General features: G+C 39.8%; 1 protein-coding gene across 2 annotated transcripts; it reads left to right on the forward strand.

Moving 5' to 3' along the window:
* The first annotated feature begins 4,015 nt into the window (after positions 1–4,015).
* On the forward strand, positions 4,016–25,734 carry LOC107766286 (putative protein phosphatase 2C 75). Of its 2 annotated transcripts, none has more exons than XM_016585038.2 (4): positions 4,016–4,603; positions 6,321–6,704; positions 7,301–7,406; positions 25,233–25,734. In XM_016585038.2, exons 1-4 carry the CDS (start codon positions 4,214–4,216, stop codon positions 25,562–25,564), a joined length of 1,212 nt encoding a protein of 403 aa, XP_016440524.2. In that variant the 5' UTR covers positions 4,016–4,213; the 3' UTR covers positions 25,565–25,734. The 2 variants fall into 2 exon arrangements, with proteins under 2 accessions (XP_016440524.2, XP_016440523.2); XM_016585037.2 differs by having other exon boundaries at positions 4,020–4,615.
* The last annotated feature ends 1,741 nt before the right edge of the window (positions 25,735–27,475 follow it).

The following is a 27,475-nucleotide window of genomic DNA, read 5'->3' on the forward strand; positions in this document are numbered from 1 at the left end:
TAACTGGTTCCCCCTTTTGTTGACGAGTATTTGTAAGCTCTATCATACTCACTGTGCGTCTTGTGCTATAAAAGCAATTGAGAAACTCTTGCTCTAGTTGATCCCAGCTGTCGATAGATCCAGTCTCGAGGTCCGTGTACCAGTCAAAAGCATTTCCTTTTAGCGAGCGGACAAACTACTTGATGAGGTAATCTCCATAAGTCCTAGCATTGTTGCACGTCTCCACGAAGTGCACATATGTTGCTTTGGGTTACTTTTACCATCAAACTGTTGAAACTTCGGAGGTTGATAGCCAGCAGGTATCTTCAACATATCGACCCTTGCAGTGTACAACTTTGCATATGTAAGGGAGGATTTGACAGCAACTTCATATTTGTTCTTAATGGTTCCTTCGATGAACTCCTTCAGTTGATCGATTGGAATCATCCCTTCAGATGAGACAAGGATAGCCTTAGTGGATGCTGCTTGTCTTGGGAGAGAGTCACTCTCTAGAACTTCTGGGAACTTGCCAGGTGTATGGGTAGATTCTTCTTCCATCAAGATTCCCACCCTATTTGTTAGCTTGTCAATTCTAGCCTCTTGATTTTGCATGCATTTGGTCAAGCCAGCGATTGCTTCCATCAAGTTTGCCAACTGCTCCTCCATAGATGAAGTGTTTGTCACCATGGCTTGCATGATTGTCGTGGATGACGGAGAGTAGCATGGATTTTCACACAGATTGATCCTTGACTGGCTCACGCTATGTGGTGTAAGTGGGGAGGATCCATCGCTTGAAGCATCATCATCTTCCTTCACAGTAGAGTGCTTGGAGCCGGAGAGGTCAAGCAGAGCAAGAGTTTTCTTGATCTTTTCAGCAACATCGCTTCCTCCTTCAGATGCGTTTGTGGAAGATCTTGCTCCTTTTGAGGATGAAGATCCAAAAACAGGGGTTGATGCGGACGACACTTGGGGTGCTTGTTGTCCTAAAGAGCTTGCTTTGCTCCTCGTAACTGGTCCGAAGCTTCCAAATGTGACATCGAGGATGCTTTCCAAATCTGCATAGAACCTGGAGTTAGCAACCTTGGTGGATGTTGATCTGGAGTTGATTTTCTTCGAAGCCATTTCAATGTTCTTGAACTTTGGTGATTGAAAAGTTGAGATGAGAGGTAGAGATTGTCCCAGTGGGCGTGCCAGAATTTGTAGACAATAAATTTGCATTGAGAAAATAAAATCAAGATCGAAAATATCACAACAATCGTAGTATTTTATTTCGAATATTTGAGTGTTACAATCTCTATGAATCCTCTGATTCTTCTTTTCAATAGTAAATAAATTCAAGGGCCTTTGAGCTTGATCTTGAATCTATGTTTGTTGCCACGAACGATGATCTTGTTCTTGAGCTTGAGTTTGATTGCTTGAACTTGACCTTGATTTGTTCTTCGTTCTTGAGCTTGAATTTGATTGCTTGAAGCTTGAAACTTGTAGAGAAATTTACGGCATTTGATCCACGAGTTCTCTCTTGCTTCTTGCTATAACTTCTGATCTCTTTTCTGAGTTATAAAGACCCCTATTTATAGTTGTGAAAAGGAGGAGTTGTGATAAGAACAAACTCTTTTCGACCAATCAAATTGAAGTGTGACATGACCGCATTTGATTGGCCAGAACATGTCATTTGCACACGTGGCGCAGTTTCATTGGCCTTTTAGTGTGATTTGGAATGCCTTGTCACTTTGACACGTGGAATGATCCTATTGGCTCTTCCGTTTGATTTGGCGCGCCACGTCATTTGACACGTGGCACCAAACTGGGCCTCTAGGAAGATGACATCTTGGGCTTAATGGAGTGAGCTCATCACTTTAGCCCAATTAAATAGGCTAGCCCAATGGATTAAGACTTATTTATTTAATCCATTTATATTGGACCTATATAATTACTTCATTTATATATTAGCCCATAATATTTATTTGGACCAATATATCTCGAATTTAAAATATAGTCCAAATAATTTTATGAATTTAAATCCGATAAAATTTAAATGCTTACAGGTATAACAAGAAAAAAAATTAAAATAAAAGTGATGACTAAAAGTGAAAATTTATTTTTAAAATACTGAACAAGTAAAAGTGAACGGAGGGAGAATTTTTTATTTCTACGTGAGTTCCAGAATTATAGTCTACTTGGCCAAGTTTCTTCAATCCTACAAGCACTTTTTTTTTCAAACAAAGTTCTTTTGTTTCAAAGTTGAGTTGTTTGACCAAAAAATGTAGATTTTTGATTAAATTAATTAAATATATATAATGAGGGGTTAAACTTAGTTAATAATAATAATTTCAGTTCTATAATCGGTTAATAGAGTGATGTAGAGTAGCGATGGAAGAAGATTTAATGTTTCAAGACCATTAATGTGGAGGGAATGTCAAGAATTAAATAACAATAAATGACATTAAATTAAATAAGGAGAATGATTAACCCAATATTGAATGAGGTGGATGACTCCTTCTCCTGACAATGATGGATGAAAGACAAATACGAGAATATTGGGATCCTTTTCGGATCTGATGGAAAAGTTATGGAATAATAGACAATCGAATCTCTTTAGAAAGGTAATGTTTGTCTTTTATCTAGAGAGAAAGTCCGCTTTTTTGAAGAATGTTCTTATCAGAGAATATTACATGCCTTTCGCCTTATCTCTTTCTATTTATTCGGGACATATTCCCAGTCAACCCTAAAAATACAAATACAAAGAATATTCACTAGAATATTCTTCTAAAGATCCTATTACAAAACTAGCTGTTACTGCCGCCTTCGATTCTTGACCTCAGTCGTTATCGACTGCTCAGTTATAATCTCCACTGTTTAGCTTTCGACCTCGGCCATATTACTTTTCACAATGCCACTTCATTTTAAATCTCTTGAAGGAAAATTTAGACCCATACGGAAGTGTTTGGCCAAACTTTTGGAAGAAAAAAAGTGTTTTTGAGGAGAAGTAGAAAAAAGTAGTTTCTCACCAAAAGTATTTTTTAAAAAATATTTTTGAGAAAAATATACTTAGAAGCAGTTTTTAAAAACTTGACCAAACACTAATTGCTGCTTAAAAATACTTTTTAATTAATTAACCAAATACAAACTATTTCTCACTAAAATTACTTTTAAGAAAATAATTTTCAAAATAAATTTGCAACTTGGCCCTATTACAAAAGACTACTCAGCAAAGTACGTAGAAAAAAAGGCAAAGCTAGTTCTAAAGAGTAAAAGTGGGCCACCTCTTGGCTTAAGACTTTTTCATTGTCAATGTTGCGTACAGGTCATTGTCGACAAGTGTCAAGCAACTTTCGATGTCGACGAGGATTTGACTAGGTGGAGAATACAAGTTGAAAAGATAAAAGTGTCATCTTCGAGACGTGTCAGTTCAGTAGCTCAAAATGGTTACCTCGGGCATTTCTCTGGAAGAAGAAGTTGCTGCGTACACAGCTTGTTTCCACACACTTTACGCATCCCTTAGTGGACTTTGGTACGGTCTACACCAGTAGTGTTGAATAAGATGTACTCAGTAATTGTTTACAAAAATACTTCTTTCGTTCTAGTTTATCTAAATATATTTTTTTGGTCCGTTTTAAAAAAAAAAATCTCTTTTGAAAATAATTTAGCTTAAATTTTTAATTATATTCTTAATGAGAAGCTTTATAACCATACAAATACTCTGGGCCCATTTTTGACTTGTTTAGGATCACAAATTTCAAAAATTTTTATTTTTTCTTAAACTCCATGCTCAGTCAAACATGTTTATATAAATTGAAACGGAGGGAGTACCTCCCATATTATTTAGTTTTAAGAGACTTTTAGGATAATTTTATCTTTAACCATATTATTATATGTATTAATAGCTTTGGTATTATTAATATTATAGTTTGTTATATACTATTAATTATACACAAGATAATACAAAATAAGTTATATAATTAATACTTATATTGATAATACAAAGGTTAAAAAAATATACCAAATAAGAAATTAGTAATACCAAATATTAATGCCTATATTATTTTCTGTAATGCATCCTAGCTAGTCAACTTAAACACACCACTCCGGCCCGGCACCTTTTTTTTTGGTCACTCTATGAAAATAAACGACATGCAGACATATATACGTACACGTATACACACACATGTATCGTACGTTAACGACTTGAAGGTACAGAACTACAAGTAGCTACTAGTATTTGCTTTTCATATAAATGCCATTTAACGTCAGTAGAGGTTACACAACTGGAATGTTCAGCGACGAAGATAGCGAGAAATGCCCCAAGCACCGCCGCCGTAGAATTCGAATGAGAAGGCTTCTGCAGGCGAAACTACTTGCCTCTGGTGGTTGTTCCTCGTCAAAAGCTTTCGGCCAAGGAAAGGGAGTGCGCGTGGGAGTCGGTTTAGTGGAGATGGAGTCTTCGGCCGCCGCAAGTCAGACAGCAACAGGTGCAGGGCCGATGGTTGGTGCAATTTCTGTATCAGGAAGGCAGCGAGTAATGGAAGATGCAGTTTCTATTCGACCAAATCTTTGTTCGCCGGAGATCAATAGCCGCCGACCAGTTGATTTCTTTGCTATTTACGATGGACATGGTGGACGTCATGTAAACCATACGGTTTTTCTCCACCTCTCTCTTTGTTTGACCATTAATTTTACATGCGTTTACCACTTCATAGAGTTAGATTCACCATTTTTCAATAACTGCTACTCCCTCCGTGTGTGCCAAACAAGTCTTTTTTTTTTTTAATTACAATCTAGCAATTAAATATTTGAATAATTAATTATTATGACTTAGTAATACTTTTATCGTAGTTTCTAAATACTACCCGTTTCAATTTATGTGAACCTATTTACTTTTTAGTCCGTGCAAAAAAGAATGACCCCTTTCCCTATTTGGAAACAATTTACCTTTATGCAATGATTTATAGCCACACAAAATATATGTGCTTTATTTTACACCACAAATTTAAAAGTCTTCTCTCTTTTCTAAAATTTTGTGCCCAGTCAAATGGGTTCACATGAGTTGAAACGGAGGGAGTATGTAAAAAAAAAGAATTCACAAAAGTTTAAAGATTTTATATCCAAACTCACGATTGATTCTCGAAATTCACAAACCGCCACATAAATTCAAACAGAGGGAGTAGTAAAAATATTATTTTAAATTATGATTTAAATCTACAAAAAAAAATTCTGGTTGTTTGACTCTTGATAAACTAAAAGTGAATATCTACCTGTTATGGCATCTCCAATCCTTGCACTATTTTTTTACACCAAAATGGTATAAACACTAAAATGATACAAATTAACTTCAATCCATTACACTATTTTTTTACACCAAAAAAGAATATTCCTTTTATATTCTTCTCTCCTTCTATATTATATCATTTTCTTTTATTTAAATTTATTTTTTTATTTCATAAAATAAATCCTTTCAGATTTGCAAAACATTGTGTTATTTATTAACAACATAGGAGTATTATATTTCAGATTTGCACTTTTCATTTTTTTGATGGTTATATATATACAATTATAACTTATAATAAAATTAACTTATAATTTTATATAAAAATAAAATATACGAAAATTAATTAATAAAAATTATACACCAAAATTAAAATATAAAATAAATATTATAAATATATTACATAAAAAGTATAAGTAATTACAAAATTTATAATATGTTAAATTAAAAGTATTATACAATAAAAGATAATAATAAAATATTGATGAATAGTAATAATGTTGATGTATAGTGTTACACCAAATCTGGTATAACACTATTCACACATCAAAATGGTGTAAGAAATGATTTTGGATTGGAGCACCAAAACACCAAATCTTACATCAAAATAGTGTTTGGTGTAAAAAATAAAGTTGGGTTGGAGATGGTCTTATAGTCGTGACTAGCGGTGAAGGCGGGGTTTTTAGGGGATTCAAAAGTTTAAAAAGTAAATATTCGAAGAAGTCGACGGAATTTAATATTATTTATACATGAAAAAACATGGCCTTACCTACATAGTCTAATATTTGAAGAGGGCTTGGATGAACCTTCCGCCCCCTAGCTAGCTCCACCTATGGTTGTGACCCAGTTAGACCCCTCACACGTTCTTTGTTTAAATAATACTTGTATTAATAATTGCCTAAGTAAGTTACAGTTAAAAAATTGTTGAAAAATTAAGGAAATGATCATCCCAAAAATAAAAAGTGAAGCGAACTGGGAATAAATATCATACTAAAGGAAATAAACTGAAGATTGTACTTTAGAGAGTACATTATAACCATATAAAGCTTGCTAAGTATCATATACTATGCCAATGCAGGTAGCTTCACTATGTAGCAAGAGGATGCACATCATACTAGAAGAAGAGCTCATGCGCGTAAGAAACAACGCAGACATTAGTGGTAGCAGCAACTCACGTGGTGAAAGACGACGACCATCAGAAGGGCAGAGGACGGAGGAGGCATGGAAAAGAGTGTTGAGAAGCTGCTTTCTGAGAATGGATGAGATGGCTTCATGCACATGTCCCGAGTGTGGAACTGTAGGCTACCAATGCGGCTGCCCACCCGACACCTTGGGCCTGACGGGATCCACCGCCGTGGTTGCAATTTTGACAGATGAAACTATCATTGTCGCCAACTGTGGTGACTCACGCGCCGTCCTTAGCCACGGTGGAAGTCCCATCCCTCTTTCTTATGATCATAAGGTATGTCTCACTCGCATGGCAGGACTGCATGCAGTCACTAGACTATTTAGCAATTTATTAAGTATTTGTTTCCTTAACATTATATTAATGCAAATTACATTGAATTCTTAAAAGCATACGTGTTGGTCCTCGTAAGTACTCATAAATCAAGCTAATGCATAGTCATATAAAAGATTAATGCAGTTTATTTGTACTGCATATGTTCAATTACACGTATAACATGCCTTGTTTTAAAAAAAAAAACGTATAATAACATGCCCTGTTCCTTTTAAGTACCCTTAATTAAATATACACACTTTTTGGTCCTTTTATTCACAAAGCACACTAAATGGTTAATGGTGCACCTAAGAAGAGCATGTACTAAGAGAGCTGTAAGCGTACTTCTGGCGTTTTATCGAGTTGATGGTTGAGCATGGGTAGGTTCATGCATGATTTACTGTCTGCATGCCTTCTCTCCCTTGGAAAGTTGCAAGCTGAAGTATGGGAGTCTCCATTTATTTTTAACTCCATGGAGAACGACTGACGGTACCATGTAGTAGTTCACTACTCGAAGAAAATGATTTGTCCTCATTAAAAGTAACTTGACTCTATTGCAGCCAGACAGACAAGAAGAACGTGCCAGAATAGAGGCATGTGGAGGCCAAGTTGTTTTTACAGATGGAGCACGAGTTGAAGGAATTCTCGCCATATCTAGGGCAATAGGTAATATACTTTTCCTTTTGCAAAACATGTTTCTCTATGCAATACATAATTGCAGTTGTATATGGAAATATTACTTGTGTGCTTAATCTTGTCTTGCCAGATTACTGCTTCAGTCGAAAAAACTCGCATAGAAACTATTGCTTGTTCGTTTTTTCTTTCTTAGCAGCATGCTTTAGTTTCAAGAGTTAAGAATTCAGATTGCCTTTAGCATCGTAGATAATATTCCTTCTTCAAGCAACAATATTTACTCCTGTAAGGGACAACTGCAACCTTTTGTTGTGGAGCAGTTTAGCTATGATAAAAGCCTTAGCTGATTTTTAACCTCAATTAAATTAAGGGCACGCATCTTGTGTCATGCATGAAGAAAAGATTAGAGATAAAGAAGATTGATTATCATTTAATGGTAGCACTCAGTGGGACAAAAATATTATCATGGCAGATACAAGTGCCAAACTCATCCTAGTTTATGGGGAAGAAGTGGATTAGTTGTAGAGAGAATAGGATTAAATAACAGCAACTATGCATCTGTCCCAAATAAGTTTGGGTTTGGGTCAGCTATATGAATCCTCACTGGCCATAATTCTCCATTTAAGTTCATCTCGAGTCAACGTAGAGAGAAGAGGATGTAGAGATTAAATGTAAGTCTTTACTCTACTTTCCTTGATCAACCATGTTTGGATGCTGTGATATGTAAACTGTACTGTACCAATAATACTAGGGGAATTTGTAAATGAAACAAAAGTCGTCTTCAACGACTAAAAGACCAGCTTCGGTGCAAATTGTATTGAATATTGATGTTTTTTTGAGCAAACCGGAATATTATATATTAATAACTAGTTGCGTACATAACCTTCATAGTTTGTGTCACTAAGGACACTTCGATTTCTTAAGCTTGCTAGGATATTACAAGCATCATAAGATAAAGTCTTAATACAAACATAGAGTTCCTTTTAGTCACTTTCTACTAGAGAGTTTACATAGCATGGTGGTAATACAAAAACTTGTTTCCCTTTTTGCCTTGCCTTTTTTGCCAAGTGATGTGCAATCCTATTCCCTTGCCTGAAGGTGTGTTGGAGGATCACCTTCTGCTGGTGCATGAACAACCTGCAATTATCAACAATGTTGTTATATAATTTGTTCCCTTGTTGTATTGAATGAATCACCTCTGTGGAGTCCGTCTCTATTTCTAGCAGGAACATTCCCCATTCTTGTGTTGTTTTTAGCCCCTCCATGAGTGCTTTCATTTATGCTTGTAGTGATCCAATAGCCTGGGTAGTTTTAGCAAATCCAACTATCCAATTTTCATGGGTATCTCTAATTACTCCTCCAAGGCCAATTTTTTCGCTGTGATTTTTAAAACTAGCATCGATATTTAGTTTAAACCACCCTCTAGGTGGCTTGTTCCATTTAATCTGAATGGGGATTTTGGTATGTGTATTAGGGCATTTTTCAGTGAGAAGCATAAATTCTGTTGTTTTTTGGATGATATGGTTAATATTAATAGGATAGTCCGTGTTGTTTTGATTGTTATTATTTCTATTGAGCCAAATATGCCAAATGGCAAAAGGGAAGAAAGAACTCCAGTTCAGAAGGTTATTTGCAAGGGTAAAATCTAAGCCTTTTACTTGAAGGAGCCAATGCTTATTGTTATTGTTATTTGATTTATCTCACCCTAGTTTTTCCCAAAAGGAATTTACCGCTTGACAACGAAGAAAGATGTGGATTATAGTCTCTTCTTCTTGACAGTTACAAATAGGACACAATGGGTCAATATTCATGCCAATTTGTGAGAGATATTTCCGGCATGGTAGTCTATTATAAAGACACTGCCACAAGAAAAATTTAATTTTATTAAGGCAATTTAGGTTCCAAATCCAAGAGAAGTCTAGTTGATTGGCTAAAGGTGGTTCTACTAAGGTATAACATGATTTTGATGTGAAAAAACCTTTTGTATTTAAGGACCATATATAGATGTCTTTGTTAGGCCATTTCTTGCGAATTTTAGTGTTAGAGATATTCTCCTTGATATTGTTAGGCAGGTCAAGGCTTAAATTATCAAAGCACCAAGTTTTTTTGTTACAAATATCTCTTATTTTTATTGAGAGGTCAGTTGTGGATCCCATTACTATCACGATCCTAAACCCGGACCCGGTCGTGATGGCGCCTCTCATGATTGCAAGGCCAGCCGACACTTTCCCATTCCAGTTTTAAGCAATTAAACAATAAGAATTAAGTGTAAAACGTAATAAATAACACAAAGGTAAGCAGTTAACCGAACAGTTTGCGGAAAATAAACTCAACACAGCCCGTTACCGGGGTGTCACCAGTCATGAGCATCTATCAATACACTACAAGTCTGAAATGACTACCAAGCTATTACAACATAACTGAAAAGAGATAGAAATGAGATAAAGGGGAGAAACACGGGACTGCGAACGCCAAGCAGCTACCTTGTGAACTTCGAAATCTACCGGGAGCTCTCAACCCTCGCTAGCAGGATTAGCAACGCCTGAATCTGCACACGGGGTAGAGGGAGTAAAGTGAGTACTCCAACTTAGTGAGTAATAACCATAAATAAAGATTGAGAAGTACAAAATCGCGTAAGGCACATAACAGGCTATAAGGAAGTAGTAAAAACCAGTAAAAACAGTGAGACAGTAAAGATGTGTAAAGTCACTAAGTTCAGTTTAAACTTCATAAAATGCCTTTTTAACAATTAAGCAAGTAACTGACAGGCAAAAAGAAAAGATAAACACATAAAGGATAGCCCCTCGGGCAATATCTCACATCACAATGGGTACCAGCGCTCACTAGGGGTGTGCAGACTCCTGGAGGGGCCCCTTACGGCCCAAGCACAATATCAAGCCATCTCGTGGCATCATCATTAGGCTCTCGGCCTCATATCAACAAGCCACCTCGTGACATACAAATCTCAGGCCTTCGGCCTCATTTTCATAATCAGTGTTTCCTCACAACATGGGCCCTCGGCCTTACTCATTCAGAATCTCACAAGCCACTCGGGCAACAGTAAAACATGGTGCTTAGCTCAAAATATCAGTTAAAAATATCATTTTAAGTGTTAAAGTAGAGTAGACATGACTGAGTTATGAAACAATAGAATATAACATGACTGAGTTCAAGTATAAAGTCAAAACAATAATAAAATATCAATAAAAATCCCCTAAGGGTTCAAATAGTTGGCACGAGGCCCAAATATGACATTCAGCCCAAAACATGACGATAGCAAATAGTTTTCAATCAAATATGCGGTAAAATAGTCATTCGGGATGGACTAAGTCACAATCACCAACAGTGCACGACCCCACGCTCGTCATCTAGTGTGTGCGTCACCTCAATATAGCACAACGATGTGCAATCCGAAGTTTCTTACCCTCAGGACATCATTTACAATCATTACTCACCTCAATCTGGTCAAATCTCTAGCTTGCGACGTCTTTGCCTCTCGAATCGGCCTCCACCCGCGTAAAATCTATCCAAAATCATAATCACAACGTCAAAATATGCTAAGGGAACGAAGTCCAAGCAAAAATAATAAATTTACAACTTAAATCCCGAAATTACCAAAACCTGACCCCCGGGCCCACATCTCAGAAGTCGATAAAATTCACATCAATGTATTCCTTATCACTCCCCGAGTTCATTCATACCAAAAGCACCAAAATCCAACCATAAACATCCCCTCAGATCCCAATTTCTAAGTCTCCAATTTCAAGCCCTAGTTCTTCAATTTTAAGCTTAATTTCCATGATTAATTAGGTAGATTTCATATTAGAATCGAGTATTGAGTCCATGAATCTTACCTCCAAATGATTCCTCTTTAATCCCTCTACAATCCTCTTCAAAAAACTCCGAAAACACTCAAAAATGGTAAAAATAAACCCTAAAATCGCGGACAAGACGACTATTTAAATATTTTGCCCAGGCCTCATTTCCTTCTTCGCGAACGCGGTCAACGCCTCGCGTTCGCGAAGCACAAAATAATTTTGACCAAAAATTCTTCTTTGCGATCGTGACCTGCCCATCGCAAACGCGATGGCTCCTCAGCTTGACCCTTCGCGATTGCGTTACTTCTCTCGCGAACGCGATGAATAAAACACCTCAAGCCCAGCTGACCAAATTCCTCTATGCGAACGCAGAGCTTTCCTCGTGAACGCAATGCATAAACATCCAGCCCTTCGCGAACGCGGAGCCTTCCTCGCGAACGCGAAGGCCAAAATCTTAGCCTTCTCCAGCTAACCCTTCGCGAACGCGAGGACCTACTTGCTAACGCGAAGGTCTAATTCTCTGCAACACTTCATCAGTTTTTCTGAAATTCCAAACATCATGAAATGGTCCGATTGACCACCCAAACTCACCCGAGGCCCCCGGGACCTCAACCAAACATACCAACATATCCCATAACCTCATTCAAACTTGTTCCAACCTTCGGAACGCTCAAAACAACATCAAAACACCAAATTCGCATCGGATTCAAGCCTAAGAATTTCAAAATCTTCTAAATTACGCTTTTGATAAAAAACCCAACCAAACCACATCCGAATGACCTGCAATTTTGCACACACATCCCAAATGACATAATGGAACTACTACAACTCCCGGAATTCCATTTGGACCCCTATATTAAAATCTCACCTATCAACAGGAAAACGCCAAAAAACCAATTTCGCCAATTCAATCCTAAATCTACTTCGGACCTCCGAAACATATTACGATCATGTACCTAAGTCCCAAATTACCTCCCGAAGCTATCCGAATTATCGGAACTCACATCCGAGCCCTCTAACACATAAGTCAATATCCGGTTGACTTTTCCAACTTAAGCTTCCTTAAAAGAGACTAAGTGTCTCAAACTATACCAAATCCTTTCCAAACCCGAGCCAACCAACCCGATCATATATAAAACTGATAGACAAAGCAATAAGAAGAAGAAATAGGGGAAACGGAGCGGCAAGTCATGAGACGACTGGCCGGGTCATCACATCCTCCCCAACTTAAACAAACGTTCGTCCTCGAACGAGTCGAGAAACATACCTGAAGCCTCAAATAGGAGAGGATATATGCTCCGCATCTCCCGCTCAGTCTCCCAGGTAGCCTCCTTCACGGGCCAACCTCTCCACTGCACCTTCACTGAAGCTATATCCTTTGATTTCAACTTTCGAACCTGACGCTCCAAAATAGCTGCTGGCTCCACATCATAAGTCAAATCACCATCCAACTTAACCATGCTGAAATCCAGAACATGAGACGGATCCCCAATATACTTTCGGAGCATAGAAACATTAAATACCGGATGCACACTCGACAAGCTGGGCGGCAAAGCAAGCCCATAAGCCACCTCCCCAATCCTTCGAAGCACCTCAAAAGGCCCAATGAAACGAGGACTCAACTTACCTTTCTTCCCAAATCTCATAACACCCTTCATGGCCGAAACCTTCAACAGAACCTTCTCGCCAACCATGTAGGACACATCTCGAACCTTCCTGTCAGCATAGCGTTTTTGTCTCGACTGCGCTGTACGAAGTCTCTCCTGAATCACCTTCACTTTTTCTAAAGCATCCTGCAACAAGTCTGTCCCCAATAGCCTAGCCTCACCGGGCTCGAACCAACCAACTGGAGATCTACACTGCCTCTCAAACAAAGCCTCATATGGAGCCATCTGAATACTCGACTGGTAGTTGTTGTTATATGCAAACTCTACAAGCAGTAGAAACTGATCCCATGACCCTCCGAAATCAATGACACAAGCACGCAACATGTCCTCCAATATTTGAATAGTGCACTTGGACTGCCCGTCCGTTTGAGGGTGAAAAGTTGTGCTCAACTCAACCTGAGTACCCAACTCTCACTGCACAAACCTCCAAAACTGCGAAGTAAACTGAGTGCCCCTATCTAAAATGATGGAAACTGGGACACTATGCAAACAAACAATCTCCCGGATATAGATCTCAGCCAACCGCTCCGAAGAATAGGTAGTACACACAGAAATGAACTGCGCGGACTTGGTCAGCCGATCCACAATCACCCAAATAGAATCGAACTTCTTCAAAGTCCGTGGAAGTCCAACTACAAAGTCCATAGTGATTCGCTCTCACTTTCACTCTAGAATATCCATCTGCTGAAGCAAGCCACCCGGTCTTTGATGCTCATATTTCACCTGCTGACAATTGAGATGCCGAGGTACAAATCCCACAATATCCTTCTTCATTCTCCTCCACCAATAATGCTGCCTCAAATCTTGATACATTTTCGCGGGCACCCGGATGAATGGAATATCGCGAACTATGGGCCTCCTCCAGAATCAACTCCCGAAGCCCATCCACATTGGGCACACATATCCGGCCCAGCATCCTCAACACCCCATCATCACCAATGGTCACATCTCTGGCATCATCATGCTGAACTCTGTCCTTGAGGACAAGCAAATGCAGATCATCATACTGGCGCTCTCTGATGCGATCATATAAGGAAGATCGAGAAACCACACAAGCCAATACCCGACTAGGCTCCGAAATATCCACCCTCACGAAACGATTGGCCAAGGCCTGAACATCAACTGCAAGAGGTCTCTCCCCAACTGGAATATATGCCAAACTCCCCATACTCGCCGCCTTTTGGCTCAAAGCATCGGCCACCACATCGGCCTTTCCCGGATGGTACAATATAGTGATATCATAATCCTTAAGCAACTCCAACCACTTCCGCTGCCTCAAATTGAGATCGTTCTATTTGAACAAGTGCTGGTAAATACCTCACAAGACACACCATACAAGTAATGCCTCCAAATCTTCAACGCATGAACTATGGCAGCCAACCCAAAATCATGAATGGGGTAGTTCTTCTCATGGGGTTTCAACTGACGAGAAGCATAAGCAGTAACTCTACCCTTCTTCATCAATACACAACCAATACCAACTCTCGAAGCATCATAATACACGGTATTTGAACCTGAAGCTGATGGCAGAACTAATACTGGAGTTATGGTCAAGGCTGCCTTGAGCTTCTGAAGCTCTCCTCACACTCATCCGACCATACAAATGAAGCACCCTTCTGAGTCAACTTAGTCAAGGGCGATGCGATAGACGATAATAGCCTGCCAAACCAAGAAAGCTACGAATCGCTGTGGCTGAGGATGGTCTGGGCCAACTCTGAACCGCTTCTATCTTCTTTGGATCAACCTGAATACCATCGCTGGACACCATGTGCCCCAAGAAAGCCACTGACCTGAGCCAAAACTCACACTTGGAGAACATTGCATAAAGCTTCTCCTCCCTCAATCTCTGCAACACAACTCTCAAATGCTCCTCGTTCTCCTCCTGACTACGCGAATACACCAGAATATCATCAATGAAGACTATGACAAACGAGTCGAGATAAGGCTGGAACACGCTGTTCATCAAATGCATGAACGTTGTTGGGGCATTGGTCAGCCCAAAAGACATCACCAAGAACTCATAATGACCATTTCGGGTCCTGAAAGCTGTCTTAAGAATATCCGAGTCCCTGATCTTTAACTGATGATAACCTGAACGGAGATCAATCTTGCAGAACACTCTCGCTCCCTGAAGTTGGTCACATAAATCATCAATGTGAGGCAAAGGATACTTGTTCTTAACTATTACTTTGTTCAACTGCCTATAATCAGTGCACATCCTCATTGTGCCATCCTTCTTCTTCACAAATAGAACCAGCACACCCCAAGGTGATACACTAGGCCGAATGAACCTCTTATCGAGGAGTTCCTGAAGCTGCTCCTTTAACTCCTTCAACTTCGCTAGTGCCATACGATACGACGGAATAGAAATAGGGTGAGTGCCCGGCACCAGGTCAATACTAAAGTCAATATCCCTGTCCGGTGGCAAGCCTGGAAGGTCTGCAGGAAACACATTGGGAAAATCCCTCACAACTGGAACCGAATCAATATTGGGAGTCTGCACCGACATCCCTCACAAAGGCTAGATATGAAAGGCAACCCTTCCCAACCATACACTGGGCTTTCAAGAATAAGATTACCCTACTGGGAATATAATCAATCAAACCTTGCCACTCAATCCGTGGTACACCCAGTATAGCCAATGTGACTGTCTTAGCATGATAGTCCAGAATAGCACGACACGGAGATAACCAATACATGCCCAAAATAACATCAAAATCCACCATACATAATAATGAAATATCCACTTGGTTCTCCAGACCCCTAATAGTCACCACACACGACCGGTACACACGGTCTACAACAACAGTATCACCTACCGGGGTAGATACATGAACAGGTAAAGTAAGAAACTCACAGGGCATACCCAAATAATGAGCAAAGTATGATGACACATAAGAAAAGATGGAACTGGGATCAAATAATACAGAGGCATCTCTGTGGCAGACTGAAACTATACCTGTGATAACAGCATCAGAAGCAATAACATCGGGTCTAGCTGGAAGTGCATAGAAACCGGCCTGACCGCCACCTGATCGACCTCCCTCTCTAGGGCGACCCCTAGCTGACTGACCTCCACCCCTAGCTGGTTTGGGTAGGTGGTGGTGAAGTAACTGGTGCTGAAGCCGATGACTGACCCCTCTGCTAAGATGAACCCGCAAGATGATGAGGAAACTACCTCCATATATGGCCCATCTCTCCACACTCATAACAACTCCCAGGTGCTGGAGAAGGTGACTGAAGGGTACACCTAGCACCGGAATGACTAGCAGATGCACTTGGCATAGAAGAGCCCTGAACTGATGGAGCACGGGACGAACTCTAAGCTGGAAGGGCACTAAGTGATGACTAGCCCTGAGAAAACTGTGAGAACCATGACCCGATGACGCCCCACGATAACCTGGGCGAGCTGGCTGAGCATGCCTGAATGGACGGCCTCTGCCGTGCTGAAACTGACCTTTCGAAGGAGCACCGCTATAACTACCAGATCCTCGAGGCCTCTTGGCCTCTCTCTCCTCTCGCTCATGGTGGCGAACAGACTCAATCTTACGAGCAATGTCTACAACCTCCTCAAAGGTAGCACCAGTCACCCTGTCCTTGTTCATGAGAATACGAAGCTGATAGGTGAGGCCATCAACAAACCTCTTAATCCTCTCTCTATCTGTCAGAACCAACCAAATAGCATGACGAGCTAACTCGGAGAACCTCATCTCATACTGCGTCACAGTCATCTCTCCCTGACGCAACCACTCAAACTGCCTGTGCAGCTCCTCTCTGCGAGACTGTGGCACATACTTCTCGAGAAAGAGAATGGAGAACTACTGCTAGGTAAGGGGTGCTGCACCAACATGCCTACACCTCTCAAAAGTCTCCCACCAAGTGAAGGCAGCTCCAGAAAACTGATAAGTACTGAAAGCGAGCCCACTGGTCTCCAGAATACCCACTGTACGAAGCATCCTCTGACACTTATCCAAGAAACCCTGGGCATCCTCACCCTCTACACCACTGAAAGTCGGAGGCTGAAGTCTACCAAACCTCTCCAACCTACGCTGCTCGTCCTCTAGCATGGCAGGAACTACATAGTCCTGAGAAGCTGCAATTGGCTGGGCTGGATGTGGCCCCGGCGTCTGAAGTCCCTGCACGACCTGCTCAAGTGTGCGAACGACGGGAGCCTGAGTGCCTCCCCCGGCCTGAGAAGTAGTTGCAGCTGTAGTGACTGAAATCGCCTGAGTTAGGCCCGTGCAAACTGATAGGATCTGAGCCAAGGTCTCTTGAAGACCCGGAATCACAATGGGCACAACTAGTGCCTGAGTTGGTGCTGTTGGAGCGTCCACAACTGGGATCTGATCCTGAATTAGGGTGGCTAGAGGATCTGCAGGTGCTGCCCTAGCTACTGTGCTGGCCACACCTCTGCCCCAACCGCGACTACGATTGCGTCCTCGGCCTCTAGTGGCCATAACTGGTAGTACTGGTGGTCGTCCATCTTGACCGGTAGCGCGTGTCCTCACCATCTGTAAGAGAATAAAATAGTAGAAGTTTAGTACTCGGATCAACAAAGTCACACGATAAGAATTTCAAGAATATGAAGTTTTTCCCAAAGGTTCTGCAACCTCTCGAGGATAAATACAGACGTCTCTGTACCGATCCGCGAGACTCTACTAAACCAGCTCATGACTCGTGAGACCTATTTAACCTAGGCTCTGATACCAATTTGTCACGATCCTAAACTCGGACCCGGTCGTGATGACACCTCTCATGAAGGCAATGCCAACCGACACTTTCCCATTCTAGTTTTAAGCAATTAAATAATAACAAATAAGTCTAAAACATAATAAATAATCCAAAGGTAAGCAGTTAACCGAACAGTTTGCGGAAAATAAACCCAACACAGCCCGATACCAAGGTGTCACCAGTCATGAGCATCTATCAATACACTACAAGTCTGAAATGCCTACCAAGCTATTACATATAACGGAAAAGAGATAGAAAAGAGATAAAGGGGGAGAAACACGGGACTGCGGACGCCAAATAGCTACCTCGTGAACTCTGAAATCTTTCGGGAGATCTCAACCCTCGCTAGCAGGATCAGCAACGCTTGAATCTGCACACGGGGTGAAGGGAGTAAAGTGAGTACTCCAACTTAGTGAGTAATAACCATAAATAAAGACTGAGAAGTACGAAATCACGTAAGGCACATAAGAGGCTATAAGGAAGTAGTAAAAGCCAGTAAAAACAGTGAGGTAGTAAAGATGTGTAAAGTCACTGAGTTCAGTTTAAACTTCATAAAATGCCTTTTTAGCAATTAAGCAAGTAACTAACAGGCAAACATGAAAGATAAACACATAAAGGATAGCCTCTCGGGCATAATGTCAACAATCCGCCCCTCGGGAAATATCTCACATCACAATGGGTACCCACACTCACTGGGGGTGTGCAGACTCCTGGAGGGGCCCCTTACGGCCCAAGCGCAATATCAAGCCATCTCGTGGCATCATCACTAGGCTCTCAGCCTCATATCAGCAAGCCACCTTGTGGCGTACAAATCTCAGGCCCCCGACCTCATAATCATAATCAGTGTTTCCTCACAACATAGGCCTTCAGCCTTACTCAGTAAGAATCTCACAAGCCATTCGGGCAACAGTAAAACATGGTGCTCATCCCAAAACATCAGTTAAAATATCATTTTAAGTGTTAAAGTAGAGTAGACATGGCTGAGTTATGAAAACAGTAGAATAAAATATGACTGAGTTCAAGTATAAAGTCAAAACAGTGATGAAATATCAATAAAAATCCCCTAAGGATTCAAATAGTTGGTACGAGGCCCAAATATGACATTCAGCCCAAAACATGACGATATCAAATAGTTTTCAGTCAAATACGCGGTAAAATAATCATTCGGGATGGACTAAGTCATAATCCCCAACAGTGCACGACCTCACGTTCGTCATCTAGCATGTGTGTCACCTCAATATAGCACAACGATGTGCAATCTGTGGTTTTATACACTCTGGATATCATTTACAATCATTACTCACCTCAATCCGGTCAAATCTCTAGCCCGCGATGCCTTTGCCCCTCGAATCGGCCTCCACTCGCGTCAAATCTATCCAAAATCAGAATCACGATGTCAAAATATGCTAAGGGAACGAAGCCCAAGCGAAAATAATCAATTCACAACTTAAATCCCGAAATTACAATAACCCAACCCCGGGCCCACGGCTCGTAAGTCGATAAAATTCACATCAATGGATTCCTTATCACTCCCCGAGTTCATTCATACCAAAAATCCAACCACAAACGACCCCTCAAATCCGAATTTCTAGGTCTCCAATTTCAAGCCCTAGTTCTTCAATTTTAAGCTTAATTTCCATGATTAATTAGGTATATTTCACATTAGAATCGAGTATTGAGTCCGTGAATCTTACCTCCAAGTGATTCCCCTTGAATCCCTCTTCAAAAAGCTCCAAAAACGCTCAAAAATGGTAGAAATAAACACCAAAATTGCGGACAAGACGACTATTTAAATATTCTGCCGAGGCCCCATTTCCTTCTTCGCGAACGCAGTCAACGCCTCGCGTTTGCGAAGCACAAAATAACTTTGACCAAAAATTCTTCTTTGCGATCGCGACCTGGCCATCGCGAACGCGATGGCTCCTCAGCTTGACCCTTCGCGATCGTGTTACCTCTCTCGCGAACGCGATGAATGAAACACCTCAAGCCCAGCTGACCAAATTCCTCTACGTGAACGCGGAGCTTTCCTCGCGAACGCGATGCATACACATCCAGCCCTTCGTGAACGCGGAGTCTTATTCGCGATCGCGGAGGAAAAAATCTCATCCTTCTCCAGCTAACCCTTCGCGAATGCGAAGGTCTAGTTCTGTATAATACTTCAGCATTTCTGCAATTCCAAAGATCATGAAATGGTCCGATTGACCTCCCGAAACTCACCCGAGGCCCCCGGGACCTCAACCAAACATACCAACATATACCATAACCTCATTCAAACTTGTTCCAACCTTTGGAACGCTCAAAACAACATCAAAACACCAAATTCGCATCGTATTCAAGCCTAAGAATTCCAAAATCTTCTAAATTACGCTTTTGATAAAAAAACCCAACCAAACCACATCTGAATGACCTAAAATTTTGCACACACATCCTAAATGACACAACAAAACTACTCCAACTCCCGGAACTCCATTCCGACCCCTATATCAATATCTCACCTATCAACCGGAAAACGCCAAAAATCTAATTTCGCCAATTCAAGCCTAAATCTACTCCGGACCTCCAAAACACATTCTAATCACGCACGTCTCAAATCACCTTTCGAATCTATCCGAATCATTGGAACTCACATCCAAGCCTTCTAACACATAAGTCAACATCCGGTTGACTTTTCCAACTTAAACTTCCTTAAAAGAGACTAAGTGTCTCAAACCTTACCAAATCCTTTCCGAACCCGAGCCAACCGATATTTCTGGAAAAAGAATGGATGTAGACCATACGGTCCTGGGGCCTTAAAAGGTTTGAAAGAGTATATAGCCTTTTTATAATTTCAATATCTAGTAGGGGTGTATCTAAGGATATTAGGTCTAACTTAGGATATGAGGAAGTACTTCCTAGTGGGGCATTCCACTTAGTTGAGGAATAAGAGGTTGTGAAGGTATTTGTAAAGTAATTAAGAACATGTGACATAATTTGGTGATCTTTATTAATCCAATTTCCATTATCATCTTTAAAAAAATTAATTTTGTTTCTTCTTTTTCTATTCGTAGTAGAGATATGGAAAAATATAGTGTTTGCTTCTTTCGTTTAGCTAAAGAATCCTAGACCTTAACTTCCAGTAATCTTCTTCGATTTTTAGGATATCATTATAATCCCTTTTTAAGTCTTGTTCTAATTGTTGAAGAAAAGTACTAGTATTGTAACTATTGTAATTTTGAATTCCTTGAAGCCTAGCCAGTAGCTTCCTTTTTTTCCCCATTATGTTACCAAATGTATTATTCTTCCAAGGCTTAATTTTGTCTATAAAGTTTTTACTGCCTTTCAAATAGTCATTCTTTAGCTAGTTGTTTTCGACTATTGTTTGAAACTCTGGATGCTTGCACAAGAAGGTTTCTAGTTTAAATGGAGCATTATGGTGTTAACCTATTCTTAGGAATTAATTCAATTAATAATGTATTATGGTCCGAGTGGGTTTTGGGTAGATTAATTATAGAACTTTTTGGGAACAATTCAATCTAGTCTTCATTTCCTAAAATTTTCTCTAGACGTTCCATGATGAGACCCTTGTTCCTATGTCTAAGATTGGACCAAGTATACTTACACCCTTTGAACCCTAAATCTATTAAGTTACAAGTATTTAGCTTAGACCAAATAAAATTAGCTCTACTATCTTTGATAGGTCTTCCCCCAAATTTTTCATTTGAAGCTAAGATATCATTGAAGTCACCTCCAACTATCCAAGGTCCTTTGTATGTCTTACTAATATTTACTAGGTTATCCCACATCAAGTTTCTGTTATGGATATTAGTACTAGCATAAATTGAAGAACAGAGCCACTTTTTACGAATAGGTAATACCTCTATTGTTGCATGGATCTCCTGGTTTCTACGAACTGCATTGTGGACACTAACTACTTCATGATTCCACATCATGACCATACCTCCTGATTGCCCCTCCGCTGGAACCTCTATCAATTCCATAAAGCCAAAATCATTAAGCAATTCTGCATGATTCCCCATTCTTGTTTCTAGAAGAGTTACCAAACAAGGTCTATAAGTATCCACCATTTCCCTGAAATTTCTTCTAAGTTGTCATTGTTTCCTCCCCTTATATTCCATATAATAATGTTGGTTGGACGTTGCATGGCTTGATTAATGGTTTAGTTTTCTGGTTCCCCGTTCTCCCTGATCCTTCCTGGAAACACAGGATTCCTTCTCAGTGATGGCACTGGGATCATGGCTCTGTTGGCCACTGTTGGATCCTGAGGTGGTCTGATATCCATCGAACACTTGAAGAGTGCCAGTGGGCAACTAAGCACATGCCTTTTCTCTTGCATCTCTCTGAAGAGAAATACCTTTATCCTATCTAGACTTGAGAACTCTAGGACTCGCTCTAAGTTTAGGTTGATGGGTTCTTCCTCCTCCTCCATTGCTGCTTCTACTGGTCCTGGTATTTGGTTTTCTTGATCCTGTGGAGGTGGATGGTGGAGCTTCTTGTTGCATGGGGGGTGTGGTTGTTCTTGGGGTACTGGGTTGATCTCCCATGGTAGGAATATGGGGTTCAGGTGGGTGTACATTTCTGTTGGAAAGAAGGGCATGTCTAGTGGAGTATTTTGTGGGTGAATTGGGTTGAACTGTGGTGGCATATTCCATTGATTCATCATTGCATGAACCATTTGAGGGTTTAAGGAAGGCATTAGTGATTGGATAATGTTGTTTAACCATATTTGATTTAGATAGTTGTTCATGGAAAGTCTCATTCCCTCTGTTGCTAGCTGAGCTAGGTACCGAGTGTTGTGGAGTATCACAATCGCTTCTTGCCCATTGATTTGGACATTGAAGGATATTGCATGACCCGTTAGACCTAGTTCCATCCACGAGGCAAGTTGGTAATCCTGTGCCTGTGGATGTTGAGCATACACAATTTGTGGGTTCTCGAGTGGAGAAAAGAGTGGTAGGTTCTCCATGGTTTGTGTTCTGTGTTATCGTAGGAATTGGATGAGTCTGTTCCTTTTTCTTAGGGTTGAAGGTAGTCTTGGCATTTTTAATGGGGGATTGAGGGTTTAAAGAAGTGGTAGTAGGCGTGGGATTAGGGCTATTGGCAAAAGGCAATTGATTGGGGGGGGGGGGGGTAGGGTAATGGTAGGTGATGATTGCATGGCCTTTGGTTGCCCAATGCCTTGTCTTATACGAGTATCCTCCATGGATATGGTATCCATTTCTTCCTCAAGGGCGCATGACATTTGTCCATTTTCATTAGTCTGAGTTGCCATTTGGCTTGCATGCCCAGGAGTGGGTATGTTTCCATATCTAAAGGAAAGATTTTGTTCATTTTCTTTGTCTAAAGGAGGATTATTACCATATTTGTGGGTTAGTTTCTTAATAGGGTTATCATTAGTAGGAGGGTTATTTTCATCCATTTGGGTATCATTTTGCATGGCCTTTTTATCTTTATTTTCGTTAATAATGTTTGTTGCCACATTATTATCCAGCATGGCTAAGTCCTTATTTTAAGGAGACAAGTGTTCACAAGCAGTTGTATTAACATTTTTTAATTTATTGTTAATTAAAGGATCAATGGTATCTTCTAAAATCATTTGCTCTCTTTTCAGGAGGGAAAAGTGGTTTTCCATAGACAAGGTATTTTGGTCTGTGTTTGTCGTGGTCGGGTTCTTACTATGTTGTTGATAATTTGAGGATTCCTTAGTTTTATATTGTAATAATTGGGTATTTAAGAATTTACCTGTATTAGCATTGAAGAGATTTACAGAGATACCTGGCCTTTGGAATAGTTGGTTGAATTTGTGAGAATTGGATGAGGATTTCTTGGACTTTGTTTTCTTCCTTTGCTAAATGAGACAGTTTTCTATTCTTCCTCTGAGTTTTCTATTACTGTGATGACTTGGTCCTTGGATGAATTTGTATTTTCTGGGGATTTTAGGACATAGCTACAATTTCCCATCGTGTGTCCAAATCTTCCACATCTTTTGCATAAAATGTTTTCTCCTTCATAGTAAATGTATTGTTTATGAAGGCCAATATAGAGAAAAGGTTGGATTGGGATTTCTAATGGAATTTCCACACAAATTCTTGCATAACGTCCCCTTTCAGTTGTTAATGTACAAACATCAATTTTTAATAAACGTCCAATTGCATTTCTGATTTTTTCTAGAATTTTTGTATCGTAAAATTCTGTTGGTAGATGGTGCAGCCTAATCCATGCTGCTGAGGTGGTTAGTTTCTTCTTTATAGCCACAAAATTTGGTTTCCATTTTGAAATAGATAGGAAATGGCCATTGATGAACCATAGACCTTGATTAATTGCTTTCTCCATATTTTCCTTCTTTTTGAATTTGATAATGTAGTAGTCTTTTCCAAGATCTATTAGGGAAAAATCCTCCGTTGGATGCCAAAGTTCCTGAATCTTTTTTTTTTAAATATTGGTGTAACATACGTTTTCCTACTAATTTAACGATGATAGAATATTTCCATGGCTCATAAATACGCTGCTTGTCTTCTTCAGTTAGAGGAATCTGTTTGATGCCTCGTGCGCTATAGTTTGATGAGTGCTTGGACGTTTCCCCTTCTGTGGAAATCTTTGTCAGGTCCATGTCGGATTGTCCTAGGTTTGGGGCAAAACTCATTGGGTCAGAAGCAAGTAACATGTTCTTGAAGGAAGATTTGGTCATTAATTCGTTTGGAATAGTTTTATCATGCTCAATGTCCGGGGATTTTGGTGGTATTGAGTATCGGGATTCATAGGGTTGTGGATCCTAAGTAGTAAAGAGGCTTTTGAGGTAAGACACTTTAGTTGTGCGTGCTCAAGTGAAAAAGGAGTAAGCAATTAAGAGTGTTATTGATGTTTCATTTGCTTAAAACATTTCTTATTTCCTGCTATGCTCATTGACTTTCCTGCAAAGAAGTGTGCTCACTATTAGTAACCATAATTTTATGCAAACGAAAATTCTTAATTTTTCAGAAGCCATTTAAGTGTTGGATAATCTGGTGTATGCAATTTGTTTTTCAAATTCTTCAGTGTGTTTATTCTTAGGAGTGACAGAAAAGCTATTAATATATCAGTGATGCATCCTTTCTCTTTTTCTTTGCTATCATTTGTTAATTGTTCACAACAGAATTTATATAAAACCTGATACAGAGGTGTAGTTTTCTCCCATGCGTGAGTAGTTACAGGAATTTGCATAAAACCTGCATCTAGTAGTGGATATTATAATTGGAAAGTTTTAGATTTAAAAGGAAAATACATAGCTCCTTAAAAGAAAAAGGAAAATCCAAAGATGGTATTGCACAAACCATTATTTCTTTTTATTAACTTTTAGCTTAGTCTGTCAAAGCCGCAATTAGGGGATGCAACGGGGTTCATTCGTATACTACATATACAAGGTCAAAATTATTTTCTTACTGTTGAATCCCCTTGGCTTCATCAAATTTTTACTTTTTATATTTTAAATTCCCTTTGTGAAAATTCTGGCTCCACCGTTGTCCCAGTTGTTGAATGCAGAATCACCAGATTTACATGAGAAGCTGCTTTTCCATTGTTTCTTTGAAGAAATGCTTGACGTCGTTTCTGTACTGCGTTTGGTACATAGATCTCTATAGTGTTAAATATTTGTTTCTTATTGCAAACAGGAGACAATTATCTAAAACCATATGTCACATCCGAGCCTGAGATAACCTTCACAAAAAGGGAAGCAGAGGATGAGTGCCTGATCCTTGCCAGCGACGGCTTGTGGGATGTTTTATCAAGTGAAATGGCGTGTGCGGTGGCCAGAGAGTGTCTTCGAGAAGAAGACCATAGTTTCAGTCCCTGGGTAGAAGGTGTTGGCGAAGGAGCAATGTTTTCTTCACGAAGTGCATCAGCAGCAGCGCTACTGACTCGGCTTGCTCTGGGACGGAATAGCTGTGATAACATTAGCGTGATAGTGGTTGATTTAAAAAGATCAAATCATACTGGTCTATAGTTTATAGAGTAAGGTAATTACTTCTTGACATGAATATGAATGGTCTCGGATATATAGCTAGTGTAACCAACATATGAGACTTTTTTTTTATGTATGTCTTTTACAGCCATTAGAAGTTGATCTTCTGGATGATGATGTGATAGTCGGTCAATGTATAGTTCAGGTTATAATTGTTGTGGAAGCCAAATGTATATAGTGTGAATAAGTCACAACTACTATACTAAAATTATGACAGCCACCAAATAATAAATAAGACAATAAAGCAACAATAAAGGGAACACCAGAATTTACGAGGTTCGGCTAATTTTGCCTACTCCTCGGACACAACCAATATTTTATTTCACTCCAAAAATACAAGTGAAATAATACTAAAGAGAGAAGATACAAATGCCTTAAACAGATGAGAAGGCAAATGAGAGGTGTATTTCAATCCTAAACATTAGGCCTTCTTTTATAGGGGAAAAATCCCCCCAAACTTAACTCCCAACCAATGTGGGACTTTGGCATTTTGCCAAACTTCAACAAATCTCCACCTTGGCAAAATTCCACATTTTCAATTCTCTCTCAATAACAAATTTGGTTGTGTCTTCATCTTCAATCTTCAGTGTTCAACAATGTTGATCAAATCCAAACAATGTTGAAACTTGACCGCAGTCACCACCTTTGTCAGCATATCAGCAGGATTCTCTGTAGTATGAATTTTCTTCACCGTGACTCCACCTTCTTCTATGATTTCTCGTACGAAATGATACCGAACATCAATGTGCTTCGTCCTTGCATGATAAACTTGGTTCTTCGCTAATTGAATAGCACTTTAACTATCACAAAAAATTGTGATACCTTTTTGTTCAACACCAAGCTCCTTTAGCAATCCTTGAAGCCAAATTGCCTCTTTCACAGCATCTGTAATAGCCATGTACTCTGCCTCTGTTGTAGACAAAGCAACTGTTGACTGCAAAGTAGACTTCCAACTAACTGGTGCCTTTGCAAAAGTAAACACATAACCAGTAGTTGATCTTCGTTTGTCCATATCACCCGCAAAATCTGAGTCACAATATCCAACTACAGACTGATTGTCTTCCTGCTCAAAAACTAACCCGACATCTACAGTATTATGAATATACCGTAGAATCCACTTCACAGCTTGCCAATGCTCCTTCCCTGGATTGTGCATATATCTGCTAATAACTCCAACAGCTTGTGAAATGTCAGGCCTTGTGCAAACCATTGCATACATCAAGCTACCAACAACATTTGCGTATGGTACCTTTGACATATACTCTCGTTCAGCTTCATCCATTGGCGACATAGTAGTACTTAGCTTAAAATGGGAAGCAAGTGGAGTACTAACTGGCTTAGTCTTGTCATCTATGCCAAAACGTTGAAGTACTCTCTTCAAATATTCCTTTTGAGATAAACAGAGTTTCTTTGAACGTCTATCTCTAATTATCTCCATGCCAAGAATTTTCTTTGCCTCACCCAAATCCTTCATCTCGAACTCCTTCTTCAGTTGAATCTTCAACTTATCAATTTCTTCCAAATTCTTGGAAGCTATCAACATATCATCAACATATAGGAGAAGATATACAAAGGAACCATCTTTAAGCTTGTGCAAATACACACAATGATCGTATTTGCTTCTCTTGTACCCTTGCCGCAACATAAACTCGTCAAATCGCTTGTACCATTGTCTAGAAGATTGTTTCAATCCGTACAACGATTTTTCAAGTTTGCACACCATATTTTCTTTTCCAGCAACTTTGAATCCTTCTGGCTGAGTCATGTAGATTTCCTCCTCCAAGTTTCCATGTAAAAACGCAGTTTTTACATCCATCTGAACTAGTTCCAAATCCAATTGTGCTACCAAAGCCAACATAATTCTAATGGAGGAATGTTTTACAACTGGAGAAA

This window comes from Nicotiana tabacum, chromosome 6, assembly GCF_000715075.1.
Source record: "Nicotiana tabacum cultivar K326 chromosome 6, ASM71507v2, whole genome shotgun sequence".
Classification (NCBI taxonomy): domain Eukaryota; kingdom Viridiplantae; phylum Streptophyta; class Magnoliopsida; order Solanales; family Solanaceae; genus Nicotiana; species Nicotiana tabacum.

What these genes read in the sequence shown, in the direction of transcription:
- LOC107766286 (XM_016585037.2), top strand. Translation starts at nt 4,214, where the DNA reads ATGCCATTTAACGTCAGTAGAGGTTACACAACTGGAATGTTCAGCGAC. An exon ending in CTCTTTCTTATGATCATAAG is followed by an intron (nt 6,705 to 7,300) that starts GTATGTCTCACT and finishes ACTCTATTGCAG; the next exon opens with CCAGACAGACAAGAAGAACG. An exon ending in CGCCATATCTAGGGCAATAG is followed by an intron (nt 7,407 to 25,232) that starts GTAATATACTTT and finishes TATTGCAAACAG; the next exon opens with GAGACAATTATCTAAAACCA.